Source organism: Lentinus tigrinus (assembly GCF_003813185.1).
Source record: "Lentinus tigrinus ALCF2SS1-7 unplaced genomic scaffold L226scaffold_47, whole genome shotgun sequence".
NCBI classification, from domain to species: domain Eukaryota; kingdom Fungi; phylum Basidiomycota; class Agaricomycetes; order Polyporales; family Polyporaceae; genus Lentinus; species Lentinus tigrinus.
Window position 1 is genome coordinate 67728 of NW_027137956.1, and position 16385 is coordinate 84112.

Here is a 16385-nt window from a genome sequence, read left to right on the forward strand (position 1 = left end):
GGGCGCGGCCAGCACCATGGCAGTGGGGAAGAAGAGTGGGAAACGCACCCTCGCGGAAGTCATGGAGGAGGACATGGCCGCGAAACGGAGCAGACAGGAGGCGGCACTGGTGGCAAGTGCCGCTGCGACTGCGACGCCGCGCATGCCGACCACATCCAAGTTCTTTCATGGTCCCCAGCGATCGGTTTCAGACCCTCGAGGCGGACGGGGGTGGAGCCGAACTGTGGCTTTGGCCACCGCGGGCTCGCCCGCATCCCAGCCCCAGCAGCCTGTGGCCGGATCGTCAGGCCTCTTGCGGTGTGAGAAGGAGAACGTCCCGTGCCAGGAGGACGCGCGCCCGGAGGCCGTCGCTGGCGAGGAGGACGTGGACCTGGACGTGTGCATGAGAGAGCCGGACGCTGTTGTGCAGGAAGACGGGTACGTGTCGCCCACGGAGTCCATCGCGCAGTGGGACTCGCCGGACCTTTCGTCGCCGCTGCGCCCCGGCGCGTCGAAGCGGCGCAGGTCCGACGGAGGAGGAGGAGACGATTGGGACGAGATCGACGACGCGGACGTGCTGTCGAGCTCCCCGGTGGCGCACACCCGGACACGGAAGCTGCCCACTTTGGAACGCGAGCGGTTCGTCACGGTCCCGCGTGCGCTTCCGCTGCGGCCGGTCGTGAATACGAACTTTAGCTCACGCGCACGACGGAAGTCCCTCGGGAGCAAGCACGGCGCGGTCGATGACTCGATTAACAGTGCAGACGGGAGCGAAGACGAGGCGGGCCGCGGGCCTGACTTGCAGAATGTATTCGACGACTGCGACTGGGACGAGATAACCAGCGGCGGCGAAGACGACGAAGATTGCGAGATCGAGGACAAGGACGTAATTGATAGAACGGCTTCCTCGACCCCTAGGCCTATCACGCTGGCCACAGAGGATGGAGAACGCTGCTTGTTGGAGGAGAGTAATTCGGAAGAACTCATGGCCTCTGCAGCAGCAGCAGCAGCGGAGGCTGCTCGGAACGCCACCGTCGCGAACGGCTGGTGGGAGAAGTGGGCGCGCAGCGGAGCCAGTACCAGTGCTGGAGGCAACCGCAACCACAGCGATCACGATCGCATCCGGGTGCGTGTGCGTGTGTTGTTTTTCTTCATTTCCGACGTTTCCCCTTGCGTGCGGTTACTGACTCGCTCATTAATATTTTTTGTTTTATTCTTGGGTGCCCTCCATCCCGCCCTTTGGCTGCTGTTTGTGGACACTGAACGATGCCCCGTCCGCTACGGCCACCGCAGCATGCGGCCCCCGCCCTTGCCTTGGCTCCGCTGAGGCGGAGAGAGACGACGATGACACCGGATGGCCCGCGGCGTCCCCCACGGGATCCTCAGCGACCGAATTCTGCCCCACAGGCCTCGAAACGGAAAGGGTTCGCACAGGAGGATCTACGCGCGACGGGAAGGAGGGGCAGCCTGATATTCACCAAGACCGAAGACGTCAAGGTTACTCCCAAAGCTGGCGGCAAACTGCGCGCCGGGGCAAGCTCGGGAGGACCTGGCCCTCGCACCAGTGCCAGTAGCAGTTCTGGTCCTGGCTCGCGGGCCGGGCACGGGAGCGGTTCGAGGCAGAAGGAGCCTCAAGCTCAGGTTGCGGCGGAATTGACGAGGAATAGGCTCGAGCAGTTCAGGTGAGCAAGGGATCGCTCTCTGGCATCTTGCGCGTGTTGTTGGGGACAGGGTGACCTCATACGATGTGCGCGCCTGCGCGCGTTTTGAATTGGCCCGGCTGCAGGTGGACGCCTGCATGCAGATGAAGATCTGTGTTGTGCAGCGACAGAACTGAGAAGCTTCCCGGGAGGGCGAGGGATGCTGCTGTTAACGGGGTACGTAAACGCAGACACAACCCCGAAGACTCTGGAAGGATCGGATGGGATCGTGGGAGGCGTGTGCTCGACCCGCGAGCGTGCTCTATCGCCCCGTAAGAGGGCGTGGTGCAGCCGGACGCAGCACACACACACGGATGGGATGGACGGACAGGAGGACGCTGGTGCGCAATCGCAGTGCTTTCGTTGTTTATGGCTTTCGTTGCATATCGATATGGGGGGTCGTCGGACCCTTGTGACACACACCGATCGAGAAGAAGGCGAAAACGAGCGCGCGGAGAGAGGGGGGGAAAGGCTCCAGAGAGGTGGGTCCCATCGTCGCTTGCGTCCGTGTGTATCCGCGCCTTGTGCGGGGCACGGATTTGCGCGGGGTGCGGTCTTCGGCAAACGGGCGAGAGATCGTTGCAACTCTCAAGGTTTTCCATCTTTTCCGGAGGACCCAGAACGTCGACGAGCGCCGCCTAGAGCGCGCCGCACGGGCGAGGTCGCGGAGGAGGGAAAAAAAACGCCGGGTGGTAACCCTTGCAGGAAGTTTTCTGGCGCTGGAGGTGACAAGAGCTAACGTTTTGGACATAGTTTGGAGCATTGGACACGCAACTGGACAGGCAGGGGGCAGCGATTAATTGCAACGGAGATGCCACTGCGGGTTTCGGACAAGACTCGGACCCTGGGCAGGTGTGGAAGCAATTCGAGTTTGGCCGACGGACCTCGAACACGTACACACGATCAAGATAGGTTCTGAGGCGCCCAGGAGGCGGCGAGGATTGGCAGGCGGGCAGGCGCAGCAGTGCGGTAGGCCGACATGTTTCGTTGTCTGCGAAGCTTTGTTGACTGTTGTTGATCGCGGGTGCAGCAGGGTCGGGTGCGCAGGGCGGCGGTCGATGTTCGATGCCGATGTCGAATGTCGATGTCGAGGCAAGCGGCTGCGAGTCCGCGTCGGGTCTGGCGCGAGCTAATCTGAGCAGAGAGCAGTGTGGGCGCTTGGGGGACCCGAGGCAGAGGAGGGTTGCTGCTCACACGCGTGGGGAGCGCCGGCGGGGAGAGCGGATCTGGTGGCAGCAGGGGAGTGCTGGCGAGATGGCGCACAGGATCGCATCTGGGCAGCGTTGATTGGGGCCGATGGACGAGAGGGGCAGGAGGAGGCCGGGGGGAGGGCTTGGGTGAATGTGTCGGATATGGGATGGGGTTGGCGTGTACGAGTAAACGGGCGGGTTCTGCGCACGGTCGCAGGGATTTGGGCGATCCCACGAGCATCGATGCGAGTGATTGCTTGCGGGGTGGACCGGCAGCGGGCGGCTGGGGGTTCTGGCAGACAGGCACGTCTCGTGTCCGGCTTCGCATTTGTTTCTGGCCTGCGACGCCTGCAAACGCGCACTGTGCCATGTCCCAGAGATGTCACTCTTGTCCGTTTCAGAGCCTAACCCCTTGCCTCCCATATAACATCCTCCTCCGTCCCAGCCAACAGCCACCTCCGCCCCCGCCAACCCCCAGACGCGTCCTCCCCGCACAACCACACCACCGTGCCTGCTTCGTCTCCGCGCCCCGATCCATCTCTCGCGCGAACGTACATGCCCAGCGCCTGGCTCCCAGATACCCTCCAAGCCCTCCGATCCCCCGAGCCAGCTCCAATGTCGAACCACACCCACCTCGACAGCCACGACCCGAATACCCTCCATAGATTCCAGCATCCCAATGCCCCCTACTACCTCGCCCACCCCCAGCCCGGCCTCGAGCCCCTCTCTACCGCCTTCCAGGCGCGCCAGCAGCCATGGATGCTGAACGTGCACACAAACTACACCCACCACCACCACCACCAGCAGTCTCCGCCTTCCATGCCGGAGCGCACCCCGGCGCACCCTAGCTTCTACTCGGGCGGCCCCGAGTCCCAGATGGTAGGTTACCCGGAGTCCTCTCAGCGCACCCTCCTCCAAGACGCTGCCTACGCGAACTTCTACCCTGCCCCCTTCCCCGGCAGCGCGCTCCCATACCAGAGCACGTACTCGCCCGCCTCCGCCACGCCCGCGGAGGAGCTGCAGAACGCGCTCGACTCCCACAGTCTCGCGCGCACCGGCTACCGCGGCCCCGTGCAAAGCATGCCCGAGCGGCGCACGAGCTTCAGCGTGCCCGAGCAGTACCTCCCCGGCCGCGGCGGCGACATGTACAGCCCAGGCGCGCCAGCACGCTTCCCCGCTGCTGCCGCCGCCGCCGTCGGCGGCTCGCCCGCGTCGTACCCTGCGCCGCACGCACATGCACATGCGCACGCACACCACGCACACTCGTTCGCGCTCGGGTCGCCCACGTCGCCCTACCCGCACCTCTCGCCCGACGCCGCGTCCCTGATTGACGTGCACTCGCCGCGGTCCGCGCCGTACCCCATCCCGATGCGGCGCGACTCGATGGACTCGGTGCCGGACCCGATAAGCCCGTCCTCCGTCCCGGGGCTCGTCTTTGACGAGGGCGACTACGACGACGACTCGGAGAGCAGCCTGCCGTCGGCCGCGTCCGAGGTGCAGCGGCTGCCGTACCGGTCGGCGCAGGCGAGCGAGGAGCGCGAGTTCGACGTCGCCGGGCGGGAGTGGGGGCGCGCATCTGCGGACGGTGGGGCGTACGGGTCGTCGGTGAGTCTCGACGACGCGGCGCGCCACTCTGCGCGCAGTCCCGACCCTGCGGCGGAGACGGAGCACTCGCCGGTGACGCCGTCGGAGGGCGCACAGGAGCGGACGCGGCCGCCGCAGAAGAAGTCGAAGATGCACCAGTGTACTATATGCCTTAAGTTATTCCCTAGACCGAGCGGCTTGGCGACGCACATGAACTCGCATTCGGGCGCGAAACGTGAGTCGACTTGGCTCTCTCGGTGGCGAGAGGGAATCTGACCTGACGTGTGGTGATTTTCTAGCGTTCAAGTGCCCAATACCGACGTGCACGAAGAGCTTCGCGGTGCGCTCGAACGCGAAGCGGCACCTGCGCACGCACGGTATCTTCCCGACGTCGGAGCACGGGAGCACGTCTCCGTCGCAGTTCACGGTCGGGTTCGACACGCCGCTGGTGTCTGAGGTGCACGAGGCGGGGAAGCTGCCGTCGAAGCTGCGGTGGGTGCCGCCGAGTCTGTCGACACGGACAAACGTGGACTACCTGCGGGGGGACGCGGCGAGCGACTCGGAGGACGAGTACTACCAGGCGTCGTGCCCGCTGCTGCCGCTGCCGCTCCCGCCGGTGACGCCGTCGAGCCCGTCGTGGGGCGAGGAGGCGTACGAAGAGCGGAACTCGTACGAGGCGACCGAGAGCGCGCCGTACATCTCGAGCCAGGTAAGCCTCTTTCCGTTTCTTGCCTGGGGAGCGTGTGCTCACGATGACGCGATTTGCAGTGGCGCTCGCTGCCCGGGCCAGCGATCGCGTCCCCGACGAGTTTCTGAGCTTCTTGGTTCAAGCGCCGTCGTCGTCCGCCACACACTCGTCTCCGTCGCCGTCTCCATCTGGACCTTCTTCTATCTTGGCCCGCGGCGTGTCTCCGTGCTTGCATTTGCATTTGCCCGCCCCCTTCATCTTCTGTTCATCTATTCTACGCTACGCTATCTGCCTCGTGCTGCTCCTCCCTGCTTTGCTTTGCTTGCTCTATTCCTTATTCCGGCGATCCCCCCAACGGCCACGGCCACAGCCGCCTCCATGAACACGACCACGACCACATCCATGACCGGTACCATGACCACGACACGACACGACACCATCTTGCGAAGAAGGGCCCCCACCGCTATGTACCGCAATTGGCCCCGTGCTTCTTGTCCTATCCCCTGTCCTGGCCGTCGCCTGTCGCATTCATATCCCTGTCCCTATCCCCCTCCATCTCCAAATCCATCGCCCATCGCCACCCGCCCGTCCCATCCATCGATACAGCCCCCCGGGGCGTTGTCGCCACGCCCACGAGTGTCCGTCTCCTCTCCTCTCCTCCGCACCGTACCCGTATACCATGTAGCTTGAATAGTATGCTTCAGACAGACCCCCTCTTGACCTTGACATATGAGACCAGCGACAGCGACCTTTCCCGCGCCCCCCACGGCAACTTCTGTACCAATAGTCACATTTGCAACGCCTGTACACCGTACACCGCATACCATACACCATACGCGTCCTTCGCATCTTCTGTAGAGTCCTAATCGCAACTACCCGTGTTTCAATAGCCCCTCTCTGTCTGATTGAACTTGCTTGGTCTGCCTGCTGCCTGCTGCCTGCCTGCCCTGTCGGCCCCCCCCACTCACCCGGGTGTGCACGGCTTCTGGCGCGGAGTGCAAGTGATCATCCGACTATGCAGCGGTGGGCGAGCTCCATGTTCACGGAGTGCGAACGAACACACACGGCGAGGATATGCGCGATACGGGCTCGGGCGCAGATACCGCACTGGCCACGCCGGATAGCGGCCGGCCACACGGGCCTGAAGCTTGCGCAGATGACCCGCTCGCTGGCCAACTCTGTACTCTGTGTGTGGCCACCAGCTGCCAGTGGTGCGAGCTCAGGCTCGAATCCGACTGGTGCCGTGCGAGCTCGGGACCTGGGGGGTGTGGCCGGGAGGGTGCTCGTGCTCGTGTTCGTGCTCATGCATGCATGCCCATGCGCGCGAGAGAGAGAGAACGGGAGTGTCCCAGGCCAGATTAGCCTATACGCGCACGCAGCGAACGCAGAACGCGTCGAACCGCGCACTGAGAACCCGCAGAAGCCGCAACACGGGCGAGAAAAACGCCTGGCCTCGTGGGCACCGTCATAACCCAATATCAAACCCTATCGTCCAGAAGGCCTGCCTGCCTGCCTCACTCCCTCACTCCCTCACTCCTTCCCTCCCTGCCTGTCTGCCTGCCTGCAGCGCCCGTTATCGCGTCCTCCCATCGCAGCTGCACTTCCCGGACGGACGCCTTTGCTGTCCGTCCGCACTGAGTACTGCGCTCTGGGTCCTTCACGCGTGCACGGCCTGCTTCCGTTCGATCTGGCCGCTGCCGCAGTCTGCAGCTGGGCCTCGACCACCCGTGCAATATTAATCACAGTCGCGGTTCGAATTGCTGGCTCAGCTAGCTAGCTACTCTGAGTCGTATTTCCGGCTGGGTCTGAACCGGTAGTGCTCCGCCGTCGCCGCGGTGGTCCGTAGACGACGCGGTTGACGAGCCCCAGGGGGATATCATACAGCTCGGGGATGGCGTCTACCTTCGCCTGCTCGAGATACGGGTTGTAGTTGCGGTCGCGCCTGCGCCTGTGCTTCAAGGGGGTTTCGCGCCTGTGGCTGACGGTCGGTTCGCGCTTGTGCCCGGGCGGCGGCGTGCGGTTGCGGTTTAAATTAGATGCGGACTCGGAATCGGCGGACGTGTTCTCGTCATCGTCGTCAGCGGCAGGCGGATGCGGGAGATGCGCCTTGGAATCTGTGGCGCAAGAAGCGTTCCCAGGCGTGAGTAAGTGAGTGCTATTCCTTTTTTTTTCTCTGTCACGGTATGGTTCGATGGAGATGCGAGATGCAAGGGCCCTGGAGCCGGGACAGGGACTAGTTCCCGCGGCTCGCTGAGACGCGCTGCTGCTGCTGCGAGATGGTGTGATGGGAGGAAGGGACTGGGAAGGTGGGAAGGTGTATGTAGCGATGGAGAGATGCCACAGGTGCTGATGCTGGGCTGATGCGGGTGGGGGAGTGGCTGGACGACGAGAACACGAGACTCACCCGTTATCGTGCGCATATCGGCGAAGGAGGGCGTGCCGGCAAAAGCGAGCGCAAAGTACGTGAAGTAGGTGAGCAGCACGAGGACCATCCCGTACGCCGGGATCAGGAGCGACCATTCCCTGTTGCGTTTGCGTTTGCGTTTGCGCATTGTGCATTGTCAGCCAGAACCAAACCACAGAAGAACCACAGACGACGGATATGGAGCGTCCGATCGACGATGCGCGCGCGCGATGGGCGGTGCGCGATGCACGTTGGTGACGGTGCGTGATGGGCGTATGACGTTCGAGACGGAGATTAACGGTCAGGGAGGCGCGAACGTGAGCAAGCGGACTGGAGAGAGAGGAGACAACGCTGGAGTGCCCACGCACCGGTTCGGGTACCACGATACGCCCAGGGCGAGGATGCGCTCGTCCGGGAGGAAGGCCCAGAGGAGGTAGAGCACGAAGAGCAGGTACGTCGACGTCCAGGCGACGAAGCCGTAGAACTCGGGTGCGCGGCTGCGGGTGTCCGTCGGGGCGAGAGGCGGGTACGGCGCGAGAGGCGAGGTCGGCGAGGTGGGTGCGTTCTCGTTCTCGTTTTCCTCGAGATCAGGCTCCTTCGCCTTCTCGGAGAGGAACGCCTCCGAGCCGTAGCCGTAGCCGTAGCCTGGGGCTGAGCCCGCGTCCGAGCCGTCTCCCGTGCCCGTATCCACATCCTCATTTACATCCACATCGGTGTCGATGGCCAGATCCGAGTCCGAGCGTGCAATAGCAGACGGACGCGCAGCGGGTCCCATGCTCATCATGCTGGGCTCGGATGTGGACGATAGCTCGGAGTCGGAGTGCAGGGACGGCACGCCCACTGCCCGTGCTGTCTCTCTAGGCTCTCAAGGTCTGGATGGGGAGATAGCAAAAGAGGGATCAGTACAGAGCCTGAGTCATCATGCATCAGCCGTGCGAGAACCACGACGCGTGTGGCGGCGGGAAGCCCAGGGCGATTGGGATTCCGCCCTGCGGGCGCCAGGCCGCCTATCTGCGGAGGCATTTTGCTTGGTTCCCCCGCCCGCAGATGGGCGATCTGGCCCGGGGGAGCGGGGAAAAGGTTAAACTCACTCCGGTGAGAGCTCGTCGCGAGGGTGCGGGGGCCCAATGGGCTGGCGGGGGGCGTGTGTAACAGTGTTCTGGTTCTGGGTGGGCTTGTCGCGAACCGTGATGGTCCGACCGGCCGAGCTTCGTGCGGCTTTCTTCCCTGCAGATACGGGGGCGGAGGCAGATACGGGCTGGGTGCCCTTGTCCTGGTGTCCTGGTGTCCTGGTGTCCCTTGTGCTCTCGAAGTGCGAGCCTGGGGCAGCGTTCGTGGCCACACGTAAGGCGAGGGTAAGCGATAGCGCCTGCCCTTCGCGGACAACACAACAGGCACACACGGCGCCACCGTGACTGTGACGATCGTCCTTGATCGTGACACCGTGGAGCGAGTCTGTTTGTTTCTCGTTCTTGAACCACCCCCTTCGGATTTCCTGGCCTATCGACCGAGCGGCCGCTCTTGCTTCGCCAGGTGCGTCGTGCGCCGAGTCGTGCGAATATCAAGACGCTGACGACGACTGGACGATTGCGTCGCCCGCGCGGTGCAGTGAATTTTTTTTTCTTGCAGGTCGCTCCACGGCCCATTGGGTGGCTACGTCCCGAGTACCGGACCCCTTGCGCATGCTATGTCGGTTTGAAATACACACAAGGTGAGCAAAGAGCGATTTTCTAGTCGTTTCTTGAGATGGCATCGTGCATGGCGCCGCGCCTCAGCCGTGTCAGCTAGAACCGCTGGCGTGCACTGGCTGAGGATCGTCTCAGTGCAATACGTCAGGTCCTGTCGGGCTGGACGATGATCCCTCATTCCTCTCTGGACCCCAGAACGAGGGCAACGTCTCATGTGTATGTGCATTATCACATGCGGTGGATGCGGAATTTCTTCCGCTAACGACGTCGCTGTCTTGCTCGCTGGTGCCGTTGTGTAGTAAGTACTTGGCAGTTGAATGCGCTTCTGCTGCGTTACCCGGAGTCAGGAAAAATGGGTGTTGAGTTCTTCCATTTTTTCTGGCTTTGAAGGCTTGTGCGCACGTCCGATTCCGCCGACTTGACCTTGTACTAAACGTTACATCATGATCTTCCATCAGGAGAGCTGTACGTTAGAGCTCTTCCGATCGAGGATCGTCTTGTGAAGGAAAATGAGGCCTCGCACTCACAACATGCTGTTGGCATGTCTTGGATGTGCACGTCCTGGTCAGGTATGTGGCGTGCTCTAGCACGTACGGTGCGGTGTTGTTGTGGCCTTAGATGCGTTCCGTGGGGTATGGCTCCAGCTCATTCGACGATCTCTCAGTGATTCTTTCTTGATCCTAGCTCCTTGGATATTTTTCAGAACAACGACGAATATCTGAGTGTGCAGGAGCCGAATCTGTGAGGTTATGATTTTTAGCCACCCTACTACACTCGCTAGTAATGTGTCATTATATGACTCCACCCCGGCCCGGGCCGTCTGTATGTCACGGGGATTCAGCTCGACTAGCGCATGTCGAGCATGACACTGAGACAGCCGTCAGTGCAAATCAATATTTGGGCATCCTCTGACGTTCGTAATGCCCATGACACAAGGGCTGAGTACGTGGGAACCACCCGTATCAAGTCATGCCTAGGCAGCACATAATTCTCTGATCATCTAGACGGCCGACGTCCGCCAACCCCCATCTCCTTTCCGATACGTCATTGGACTCGTATCTTTACATCATTGGACGAACGCTGATATGTCCCAGGACAATGGCTAGCACCCTTAGAACTCAGAAAGTCGCATTGCGCAAGGCCATGCGAGGTCTTCTCGCCACCCTCTCCACCGACGAGATACAGGCACAATGTTGGCGCAATTTCTCCGATGGCATCTCGCGGACGCATTAGTCATTCACCCTTTTACCTCAGCGCACCAGATAGCGCGCACGCTCCTCGCTCTTCCGGAATTCCAACAGAGCAAGAACATCAGCTGTTTCCTAAGCATGCCTGCGGGAGAAGTAGACACCTCGGCTGTCGTGTCTGCCATCATCGCCTCAGGTTCGCTGATATGTCGTTATTCACTGACTGCCCGCATCAATCGCGCACTCACGCCTTGGGGTGGAACGCGCAGGAAAGAACCTCTACGTGCCCAAGACGACCGATAAGGAGCAAGGCATCATGGACTTTTTTCGCATCTTTGGCGAAGAGGACCTCCGTGCGCTGCCCAGAGGGCTCTGGGGCATCAGGGAACCCGACCCAGAATACATGGGGCAGCAGCGGCCTACCGGTCAGTAGCACTCCGCCCTCCATCCCGTTCCGCCCCGGAGCAGCCGCTGAATCTCCCCCCCCCCTCCGCCCTTCCGCCCTTCCTTCCTCCTGCGGTCGTGCTTCTCGGCGTACTGCGTGAAGCGTTAAGCGGCAGCAGCGAACCGCTCGATTTGATCGTGATGCCAGGTGCGTGGTGCGCCCCGCAGTCCCGCATTTTCCCATCGCCCTAGCCCCGCCCCCACGCGAAAAGGCGATCTTCCCACCGATGTTTCCTCCTGCCTTTTCTACGCTCGCTGACGGGCGATGGCATGACGCACTTGGGCTGCTGCTGCTGCAGGGGTCGCGTTTGATCGATCATTATCGCGCCTGGGGTACGGCAAGGGGTACTACGACCGCTTCCTCGCGTCCTACTCCGCAATGTTGCAAGGCCGGCAGCAGCAACTGCGTCCGAGGCTAGGTGAGTTCCAATTCCAAATTGCAGACATCATCATTTCTCTCTAGCTATCTACATATCTACGTGGTGTGGGCAGTTGGCTGATTGTGGGGATAACCGCATTCCATTCCTCCTTGCTTCTTACAGTGGCGGTCGCTTTACGCGAGCAAATCCTCGAGGCGGGACAGGTGCCGGTCGGAGAGACGGACTGGAGGGTGGACGTAATCGTTGGGCCAGATGGGATCGTAGAGTCCTAAATGCAGATGCAGCACTTGAATGCATGCATCCGTTCGGGGGCAGGCGCTGCCACGCCTGCTGCTGCTATCAAGAAGCGCGAAGCCGAGAACCCGCGCACAGCATACCGAGGAATATCCGTCGGGCACGACATATCGATTGTGGCGTGCACATGCAGGCATGGGCGTGAGGGCAGGAGAGAAGACCAGCGGAATGCGAGGCCGTGCGTGAGTGTGGCCACAGGCCACGGACGACAGTCAATGTCGTCGTGCCGCTTGCACCCGCGGCGCAGCGTAAGGTTCGGGTGCACGCTGGGAGGGGCTTACTACTGGATCATGCCTCCGATCTGCTCATTGGTGTGCGCACGCACGAGGGTGAGCAGGCACATGCGAGTGGTGGTGGTTTGTGACGCACCTTCTGGTATGGTTCCTCTGGCACAGGGCGGTTGGGCACGTGCGTAGGGGAGAACAAGAGGCGCATGACTCTGGAGGGCCTCTGTCAGCGCTGTTGCATCGTGCTTGCACAGGCCGGTACTGACCCCGACGTCTTCCACTGTGGAACGATCAGTACCCTGTATGTTCGTCCCTTGGGCAGCTGGTTGTCATCTGGACGAGCTCGCGTTCAGCAGGAGTCGTCAGAGGTGGTCAGCCAAGGATCGGCAGCGCAAGGACATACAGTAGGCTGGTATCATGATCCATTTGGTCGGCTCCTCCGTACCGGGCACCTGCTTTGAGTGGAGGTGGCTTGTGATAATGACCTGGACCAGGCGTAAGTTTATTTTCAGCGCCTTCTGATACGATCGGGGGTTCTCGCAGGAAATAGCTGTTGTTACGTACAATTAGGTTCATGTCCTGACACGCCCTAGCCAGTGTCTCCTTCACGATGTCCATTATTGCCGCGCGGTCCTTGTAGTTCAGCACAGATTGCAGTGGGAACTCGAGAGAGTTCAGCACCAGGAGTGCGATCTGGGAGAGAAGCACCACCCGCGAAAATTTCGGACGTACACAGGAAGGCGCGGTTCAGGGTGCCATTTCCGCGGTGATAATAGGAAGGGAAAACTCACATTCGAATGCGCCTTCAGATAATCGCACAGGTTCCTCAGGAAGACGACGAGTTCTGTCAATGTATGTAATGTTTGGTAATGGACGAGATCTAGTCCGTCGGCCTGTGCCGTGGGACCGTCTGGAGAAACGAAGGCGTTAATCTTGTGCAGGATGGCGCGCAGGACGTGCCATTCAATTCAATGGGCTCGCGTACCGGACAGGATTCTCCTGATGGTGGCGGGCGGCGCCATGTTCTGCATGTCTGCCAAGGGGCCGGAACGTCAGACAAGCTAGGTTGGGAGTCAGCACGGTCCGACGTCGTACCGACGAAGAGGACCTCTTGATTGGCCTCGACAAACGTCTTCACTGCGTTCGCAGCTAGCAGCTCCTTCCCGCAGCCCGCGGGCCCCATGAGCTCGAGGACAGAGCCGCATCGGATGCCGCCGCCGAGGAGCTTGTCCAGCGGCGCACACGAAGTGGAGTACCGCTTGGTCGCACCCATCATCGCCGCGGCGGATTGGGTCAGGGGAAGTACGGCCGAGGCGCGGGTCGCCGAGAAGACGGCCTGAGAAGCGGGGAGCGGTAGGTTTAGGTCTGAATATGGCGCACAGTAAGTAGGTTTGCGCGGGATCGGATAACACGTAAGGGACGCACCTTTGGAGAGTTGCTCGGGCGTTGAGCTTGATAGATCGCGGACGGTTTCGTAGCCGGCACTTGCGAGCGCGGACAGAGTGGAGAGGGGAAGAGATAAGGTGGAGAGCGATCTCCCCGACATGGCTAGGACACGGCAAAAATAGGATTCCTGGGATGGAGGTTGTTGAGCATCGGCAAAAGCGGAGAGACGCAAAGTGGAAAATAAAGTGTATAAGATGGAAAGGGCGAGCGAGGTAGGAGTCACGCGCCTACCTCACAAGAAGGATCAGTCAGAAGAGGCTAATGGATTGTAATGAACGACATCGGTGAAAGACCTCTCCTCTTCGTCTTCTTGCTCATAGAGTACCAGCTAACATAGCACTTAGGCACGAGTTTCATGTAACGCTTTTCGTCAAGGCTATTGACAAGTATGGTATGTGAGGAGACGAGTCTGTGGATATAACCCATGTCCCGGGACACCAAGCAAATGGTCTACTTACTAGTTCCACAGGAGAGCGTTATCAGTCGTTAGCACCGACGTTTAAGGCGGAGTGTTTCTTGAACGTTGCACGCTAGTTGTCTCTCGGCTGTGGTGAAGTTGACGTTGAAGACGTGGTTGAGTGAAGAGCGCGCGTTGCCGCGACGCGTCGGGACGCGTCAGTGGCGTGGGAACTTCGCTCTCCCAAAACCGGCGGGAGAGGGTCGGCCTTCGCCGGACGTTCCTCTTCCTCCAACCTCTTCCTTCCTCTTCCCGCACCCTGCTTTTCTTGTTTCTTGTCGGTGAAGCGTACCCTACAGTCGATTCGTACTACCATTGTTTTTCTTGATCGTTTAGAAGCTCTCAAAAGATGTCGCCAACGCCGAATCCTTTGTTCAAGTTCAACCGTGACGGCTTCTCGGTGCACGTCACCAATGTCTCGGATGGAGGTGCGTCCCGCCAAAGTCGCTACTGCCGTAGATGCTTTCTGACGACGTGCTCCACAGTATCGAAGCGAGAGGTGTTCGATCTGTTCAACAGTCTCATAGGTTCCATCCCTACACTCGCATACAACCTTGTATGACGCACTGAACTCACACTTTGTTAATAGGGGACATCACCAAATGTGAGGAAGCGTACGAGGGAGGCCGTCGATACTTCATGCTGTCGTTCTCTACTCAGGATGCTGCCAAGTGAGTGTTAGTGACTATATGCGCCCGGTATTGTGACTGACAGACATGCTATAAGGAAAGCAATGTGCATGTCAGGATACAACGTAGATGGCAGCCCTTTGTAAGTGTCTCTTTCTGATACACTCGCACCGTAGCGCCCCAACCAGCTGCCAGAACCGTCAACGCTGCCCCTGCATCGGACGTTCCCCGTGCCACAAAAACCGGTAGACAGCCAGATACCCGCCGCAACCTATACGTGCTTGGACTGCCGTTTGACCTTACGAAGTGCGTAGTCTAGCATATATGCGTGCCTCAGGACTGATCGTTAATGTATCAGAGCCGAGTTTGCTGAGATCTTCTCCCGTTTCGGTGCTGTCGCCCACGCCGTCATCCTCGCTACCGTAGACAATGCTTCCAGACGTCGCGGCTTCATTGTCATGAATCAACATCACGAAGCGAAGGCCGCCATGGATGGTTTGAACCGGAAGGACATCAAGTATGTATGCTGTCTCGTCTCAAAGCCGAGTGTCTGACATTCCTATCGCCAGGGGCCATATCATTGATGTCTCGTGGGCTGTAGTCCAGAGGTCTGAAGGTATGACGGTGTGATTCCCTTGTGATGCATTCTTACCTTGTTTCAGGATTCCTTGACGGTGGGGATCGTGCGACCGTTTTGTCAACCTCGTCTCCGTCTCCGTCTCCTGCACCGTTCGATATCAAGGCACTCAGCCCGGCGCTCCCTCCACTCCAAGCATCTATCGTCGTCACGCCTCCAGTGGAGTGTCCTCCTGCCGTCAACTTCGCTGCCCAGTCATCCGCGCTTCTCGTCAAGAACCTTCCCGCTGTCTTGTTTTCTCAGCTGTCTGACCTTCATCCTCTTCTTGGGCCGTACGGCGACGTGAAGAAACTCGAGCTTCTACCACCTGCTGCTGGCGACCGCAAGCACGTCTCCGCCATCGTCGAATATGGTTCTCCTACTCAAGCCACGGAAGCCGCTCAGGCGCTGCACGGTCAAGCCTACTCCGAGACCCCCATCAGCGTTGAGTTTGTGAATGTCGCATCCTCCTTGAACGACGCGGACGGCAAAGGCGGTCTCAACCCTCATGCGCCTCCTTTCGTTGTGCAGACTGGACTTGCTCCGGACACCGTTCTCACTTCGGTCACCCCAGTCTACCCCGGTACTGGCTTTTCACCTGCTGGTTTGTCTGCGCTGTCCAAAAGCGGTCTGCTAGCTGTCGATCCTCGGTCTTTGTCATCTTACGGAACACCGCTGCTATATGTTCCTTTTGCCGGCGTCCGACCCAGCTCCGCGCCTACGACGTACGTCGCATCTTGTCGTATCTTGTTTGGTTGGGATATTGATTAACTCCCCAGTCCGCGTTACGGGGCGCCTGGTCACTTCGCTTACTCCTCGGCGCACCGGTTCTCAACCCCGTCTTCGCCCGTCATGCGCTCGTCGTTCGTCGCTTGAGCTCTTCAAGAAGCTCTCAGTCATCCTCCCTCAAAGCGATACCCCGCAATCTTCGATACCCTCTGCAAGTGTTCGTGCCTTAGGTCCTCCTCTCACTTCTCTACCATAGTTGCCGTTTAGTCAATTCAGGTACGGGTGTTGTCTCTACAGTATGGCGTTCGTGTGATAGACTTCCTTCCACAGTATTCGAATTTCAGACAGTGGACACCACTATCATCGCCTTTCCTTTGCTTCTTCGTTGCGCTTGTACACAGATCATGCATGCTTCTGCTCATCACTCGGAAATGCATTCGCTTTTGTACCATGCATGACGCGTATCTGAGATCGGCAAATTTGTGGGTGCCACCCATGCCGTGAGAAGCAAGGCACTGTGCGAAATGGTTGAGTACGTCCTAGGAGAGTCGTATCTTGCAGTGCTACTACATCCTCCCCAAACTTGCTTACCTCGAACTCACCGCACCGTACGTGTGTAACCATCTTCGTCCTTGATGCGATACGTTCGGCTCAAATGTGGTACTTATGTCCCAGCCCACGGCCCACTGGTCCTCTACAACATGTCTCGCCACACCGTTCAGGCTGGTCCAGGACTCACTCCT

At 60.0% G+C, this 16385-nt stretch overlaps 9 protein-coding genes across 9 annotated transcripts; 6 read left to right on the forward strand and 3 right to left on the reverse strand.

The window, feature by feature from the left end:
* The first annotated feature begins 5 nt into the window (after window positions 1–5).
* Window positions 6–2099, forward strand: L226DRAFT_539789 (uncharacterized protein). Its single transcript, XM_067681737.1, has 3 exons — window positions 6–1111; window positions 1273–1661; window positions 1766–2099. Exons 1-3 carry the CDS (start codon window positions 74–76, stop codon window positions 1785–1787), a joined length of 1449 nt encoding a protein of 482 aa, XP_067530000.1. The 5' UTR covers window positions 6–73; the 3' UTR covers window positions 1788–2099.
* On the forward strand, window positions 1667–2500 carry L226DRAFT_274332 (uncharacterized protein). The gene has a single exon (XM_067673503.1). The coding sequence runs from the start codon at window positions 1840–1842 to the stop codon at window positions 2416–2418; it is 579 nt and encodes a 192-aa protein (XP_067530001.1). The 5' UTR covers window positions 1667–1839; the 3' UTR covers window positions 2419–2500.
* Window positions 2501–2578: 78 nt separating this feature from the next.
* Window positions 2579–3856, forward strand: L226DRAFT_274352 (uncharacterized protein). Its single transcript, XM_067673504.1, has 2 exons — window positions 2579–2771; window positions 2822–3856. Exons 1-2 carry the CDS (start codon window positions 2738–2740, stop codon window positions 3532–3534), a joined length of 747 nt encoding a protein of 248 aa, XP_067530002.1. The 5' UTR covers window positions 2579–2737; the 3' UTR covers window positions 3535–3856.
* A 396-nt stretch (window positions 3857–4252) lies between these two features.
* Window positions 4253–4976, forward strand: L226DRAFT_471775 (uncharacterized protein; the record flags this gene model as incomplete). The annotated part of the gene is made up of 2 exons (XM_067676413.1): window positions 4253–4688; window positions 4753–4976. Coding segments are annotated over 2 exons (660 nt in total), but the record flags the coding sequence as incomplete, so codon positions are not given.
* Window positions 4977–6914: 1938 nt separating this feature from the next.
* L226DRAFT_526601 (PIG-P-domain-containing protein) lies at window positions 6915–8329 on the reverse strand (the record flags this gene model as incomplete). Its single annotated transcript, XM_067679063.1, has 3 exons — window positions 6915–7255; window positions 7546–7664; window positions 7914–8329. The coding sequence occupies 3 exons, from the start codon at window positions 8327–8329 to the stop codon at window positions 6915–6917; spliced, it is 876 nt and encodes a 291-aa protein (XP_067530004.1).
* L226DRAFT_274222 (uncharacterized protein) lies at window positions 8324–9256 on the reverse strand. The gene is made up of 2 exons (XM_067673502.1): window positions 8637–9256; window positions 8324–8417 (listed from the first exon to the last, which is right to left on the reverse strand). The coding sequence occupies exons 1-2, from the start codon at window positions 9189–9191 to the stop codon at window positions 8403–8405; spliced, it is 570 nt and encodes a 189-aa protein (XP_067530005.1). The 5' UTR covers window positions 9192–9256; the 3' UTR covers window positions 8324–8402.
* On the forward strand, window positions 8816–11629 carry L226DRAFT_616832 (5-formyltetrahydrofolate cyclo-ligase). Its single transcript, XM_067686953.1, has 8 exons — window positions 8816–9078; window positions 9155–9256; window positions 10328–10425; window positions 10488–10616; window positions 10690–10845; window positions 10968–11012; window positions 11164–11283; window positions 11407–11629. The coding sequence occupies exons 2-8, from the start codon at window positions 9228–9230 to the stop codon at window positions 11514–11516; spliced, it is 687 nt and encodes a 228-aa protein (XP_067530006.1). The 5' UTR covers window positions 8816–9078; window positions 9155–9227; the 3' UTR covers window positions 11517–11629.
* A 142-nt stretch (window positions 11630–11771) lies between these two features.
* L226DRAFT_274055 (P-loop containing nucleoside triphosphate hydrolase protein) lies at window positions 11772–13774 on the reverse strand. Its single transcript, XM_067673501.1, has 10 exons — window positions 13670–13774; window positions 13191–13338; window positions 12861–13130; window positions 12751–12798; window positions 12557–12675; window positions 12330–12458; window positions 12169–12250; window positions 12032–12098; window positions 11908–11977; window positions 11772–11839 (listed from the first exon to the last, which is right to left on the reverse strand). The coding sequence occupies exons 2-10, from the start codon at window positions 13309–13311 to the stop codon at window positions 11819–11821; spliced, it is 927 nt and encodes a 308-aa protein (XP_067530007.1). The 5' UTR covers window positions 13312–13338; window positions 13670–13774; the 3' UTR covers window positions 11772–11818.
* A 165-nt stretch (window positions 13775–13939) lies between these two features.
* L226DRAFT_539799 (uncharacterized protein) lies at window positions 13940–16031 on the forward strand. Its single transcript, XM_067681738.1, has 10 exons — window positions 13940–14096; window positions 14154–14195; window positions 14258–14339; window positions 14395–14439; window positions 14493–14603; window positions 14656–14814; window positions 14867–14913; window positions 14960–15638; window positions 15693–15918; window positions 15973–16031. The coding sequence occupies exons 1-9, from the start codon at window positions 14018–14020 to the stop codon at window positions 15787–15789; spliced, it is 1341 nt and encodes a 446-aa protein (XP_067530008.1). The 5' UTR covers window positions 13940–14017; the 3' UTR covers window positions 15790–15918; window positions 15973–16031.
* Window positions 16032–16385: the final 354 nt, after the last annotated feature.

Coding starts and splice junctions, on each gene's coding strand:
- L226DRAFT_539789 (XM_067681737.1), top strand. CDS start 74: ATGGCCGCGAAACGGAGCAGACAGGAGGCGGCACTGGTGGCAAGTGCC. Junction 1,112..1,272: donor ACGATCGCATCCGGGTGCGT/GTGCGTGTGTTG, acceptor CGGCCACCGCAG/CATGCGGCCCCCGCCCTTGC. Junction 1,662..1,765: donor AATAGGCTCGAGCAGTTCAG/GTGAGCAAGGGA, acceptor GCCCGGCTGCAG/GTGGACGCCTGCATGCAGAT.
- L226DRAFT_274332 (XM_067673503.1), top strand. CDS start 1,840: ATGCTGCTGTTAACGGGGTACGTAAACGCAGACACAACCCCGAAGACT.
- L226DRAFT_274352 (XM_067673504.1), top strand. CDS start 2,738: ATGTTCGATGCCGATGTCGAATGTCGATGTCGAG. Junction 2,772..2,821: donor TGTCGAATGTCGATGTCGAG/GCAAGCGGCTGC, acceptor TAATCTGAGCAG/AGAGCAGTGTGGGCGCTTGG.
- L226DRAFT_274222 (XM_067673502.1), bottom strand. CDS start 9,191: ATGGGCCGTGGAGCGACCTGCAAGAAAAAAAAATTCACTGCACCGCGC.
- L226DRAFT_616832 (XM_067686953.1), top strand. CDS start 9,228: ATGCTATGTCGGTTTGAAATACACACAAG. Junction 9,257..10,327: donor CGGTTTGAAATACACACAAG/GTGAGCAAAGAG, acceptor GATATGTCCCAG/GACAATGGCTAGCACCCTTA. Junction 10,617..10,689: donor GTCTGCCATCATCGCCTCAG/GTTCGCTGATAT, acceptor TGGAACGCGCAG/GAAAGAACCTCTACGTGCCC.
- L226DRAFT_274055 (XM_067673501.1), bottom strand. CDS start 13,311: ATGTCGGGGAGATCGCTCTCCACCTTATCTCTTCCCCTCTCCACTCTG. Junction 13,131..13,190: donor GCCCGAGCAACTCTCCAAAG/GTGCGTCCCTTA, acceptor CGCCATATTCAG/ACCTAAACCTACCGCTCCCC. Junction 12,099..12,168: donor GATCATGATACCAGCCTACT/GTATGTCCTTGC, acceptor GAGCTCGTCCAG/ATGACAACCAGCTGCCCAAG.
- L226DRAFT_539799 (XM_067681738.1), top strand. CDS start 14,018: ATGTCGCCAACGCCGAATCCTTTGTTCAAGTTCAACCGTGACGGCTTC. Junction 14,340..14,394: donor TCTACTCAGGATGCTGCCAA/GTGAGTGTTAGT, acceptor ACATGCTATAAG/GAAAGCAATGTGCATGTCAG. Junction 14,914..14,959: donor TGTAGTCCAGAGGTCTGAAG/GTATGACGGTGT, acceptor ACCTTGTTTCAG/GATTCCTTGACGGTGGGGAT.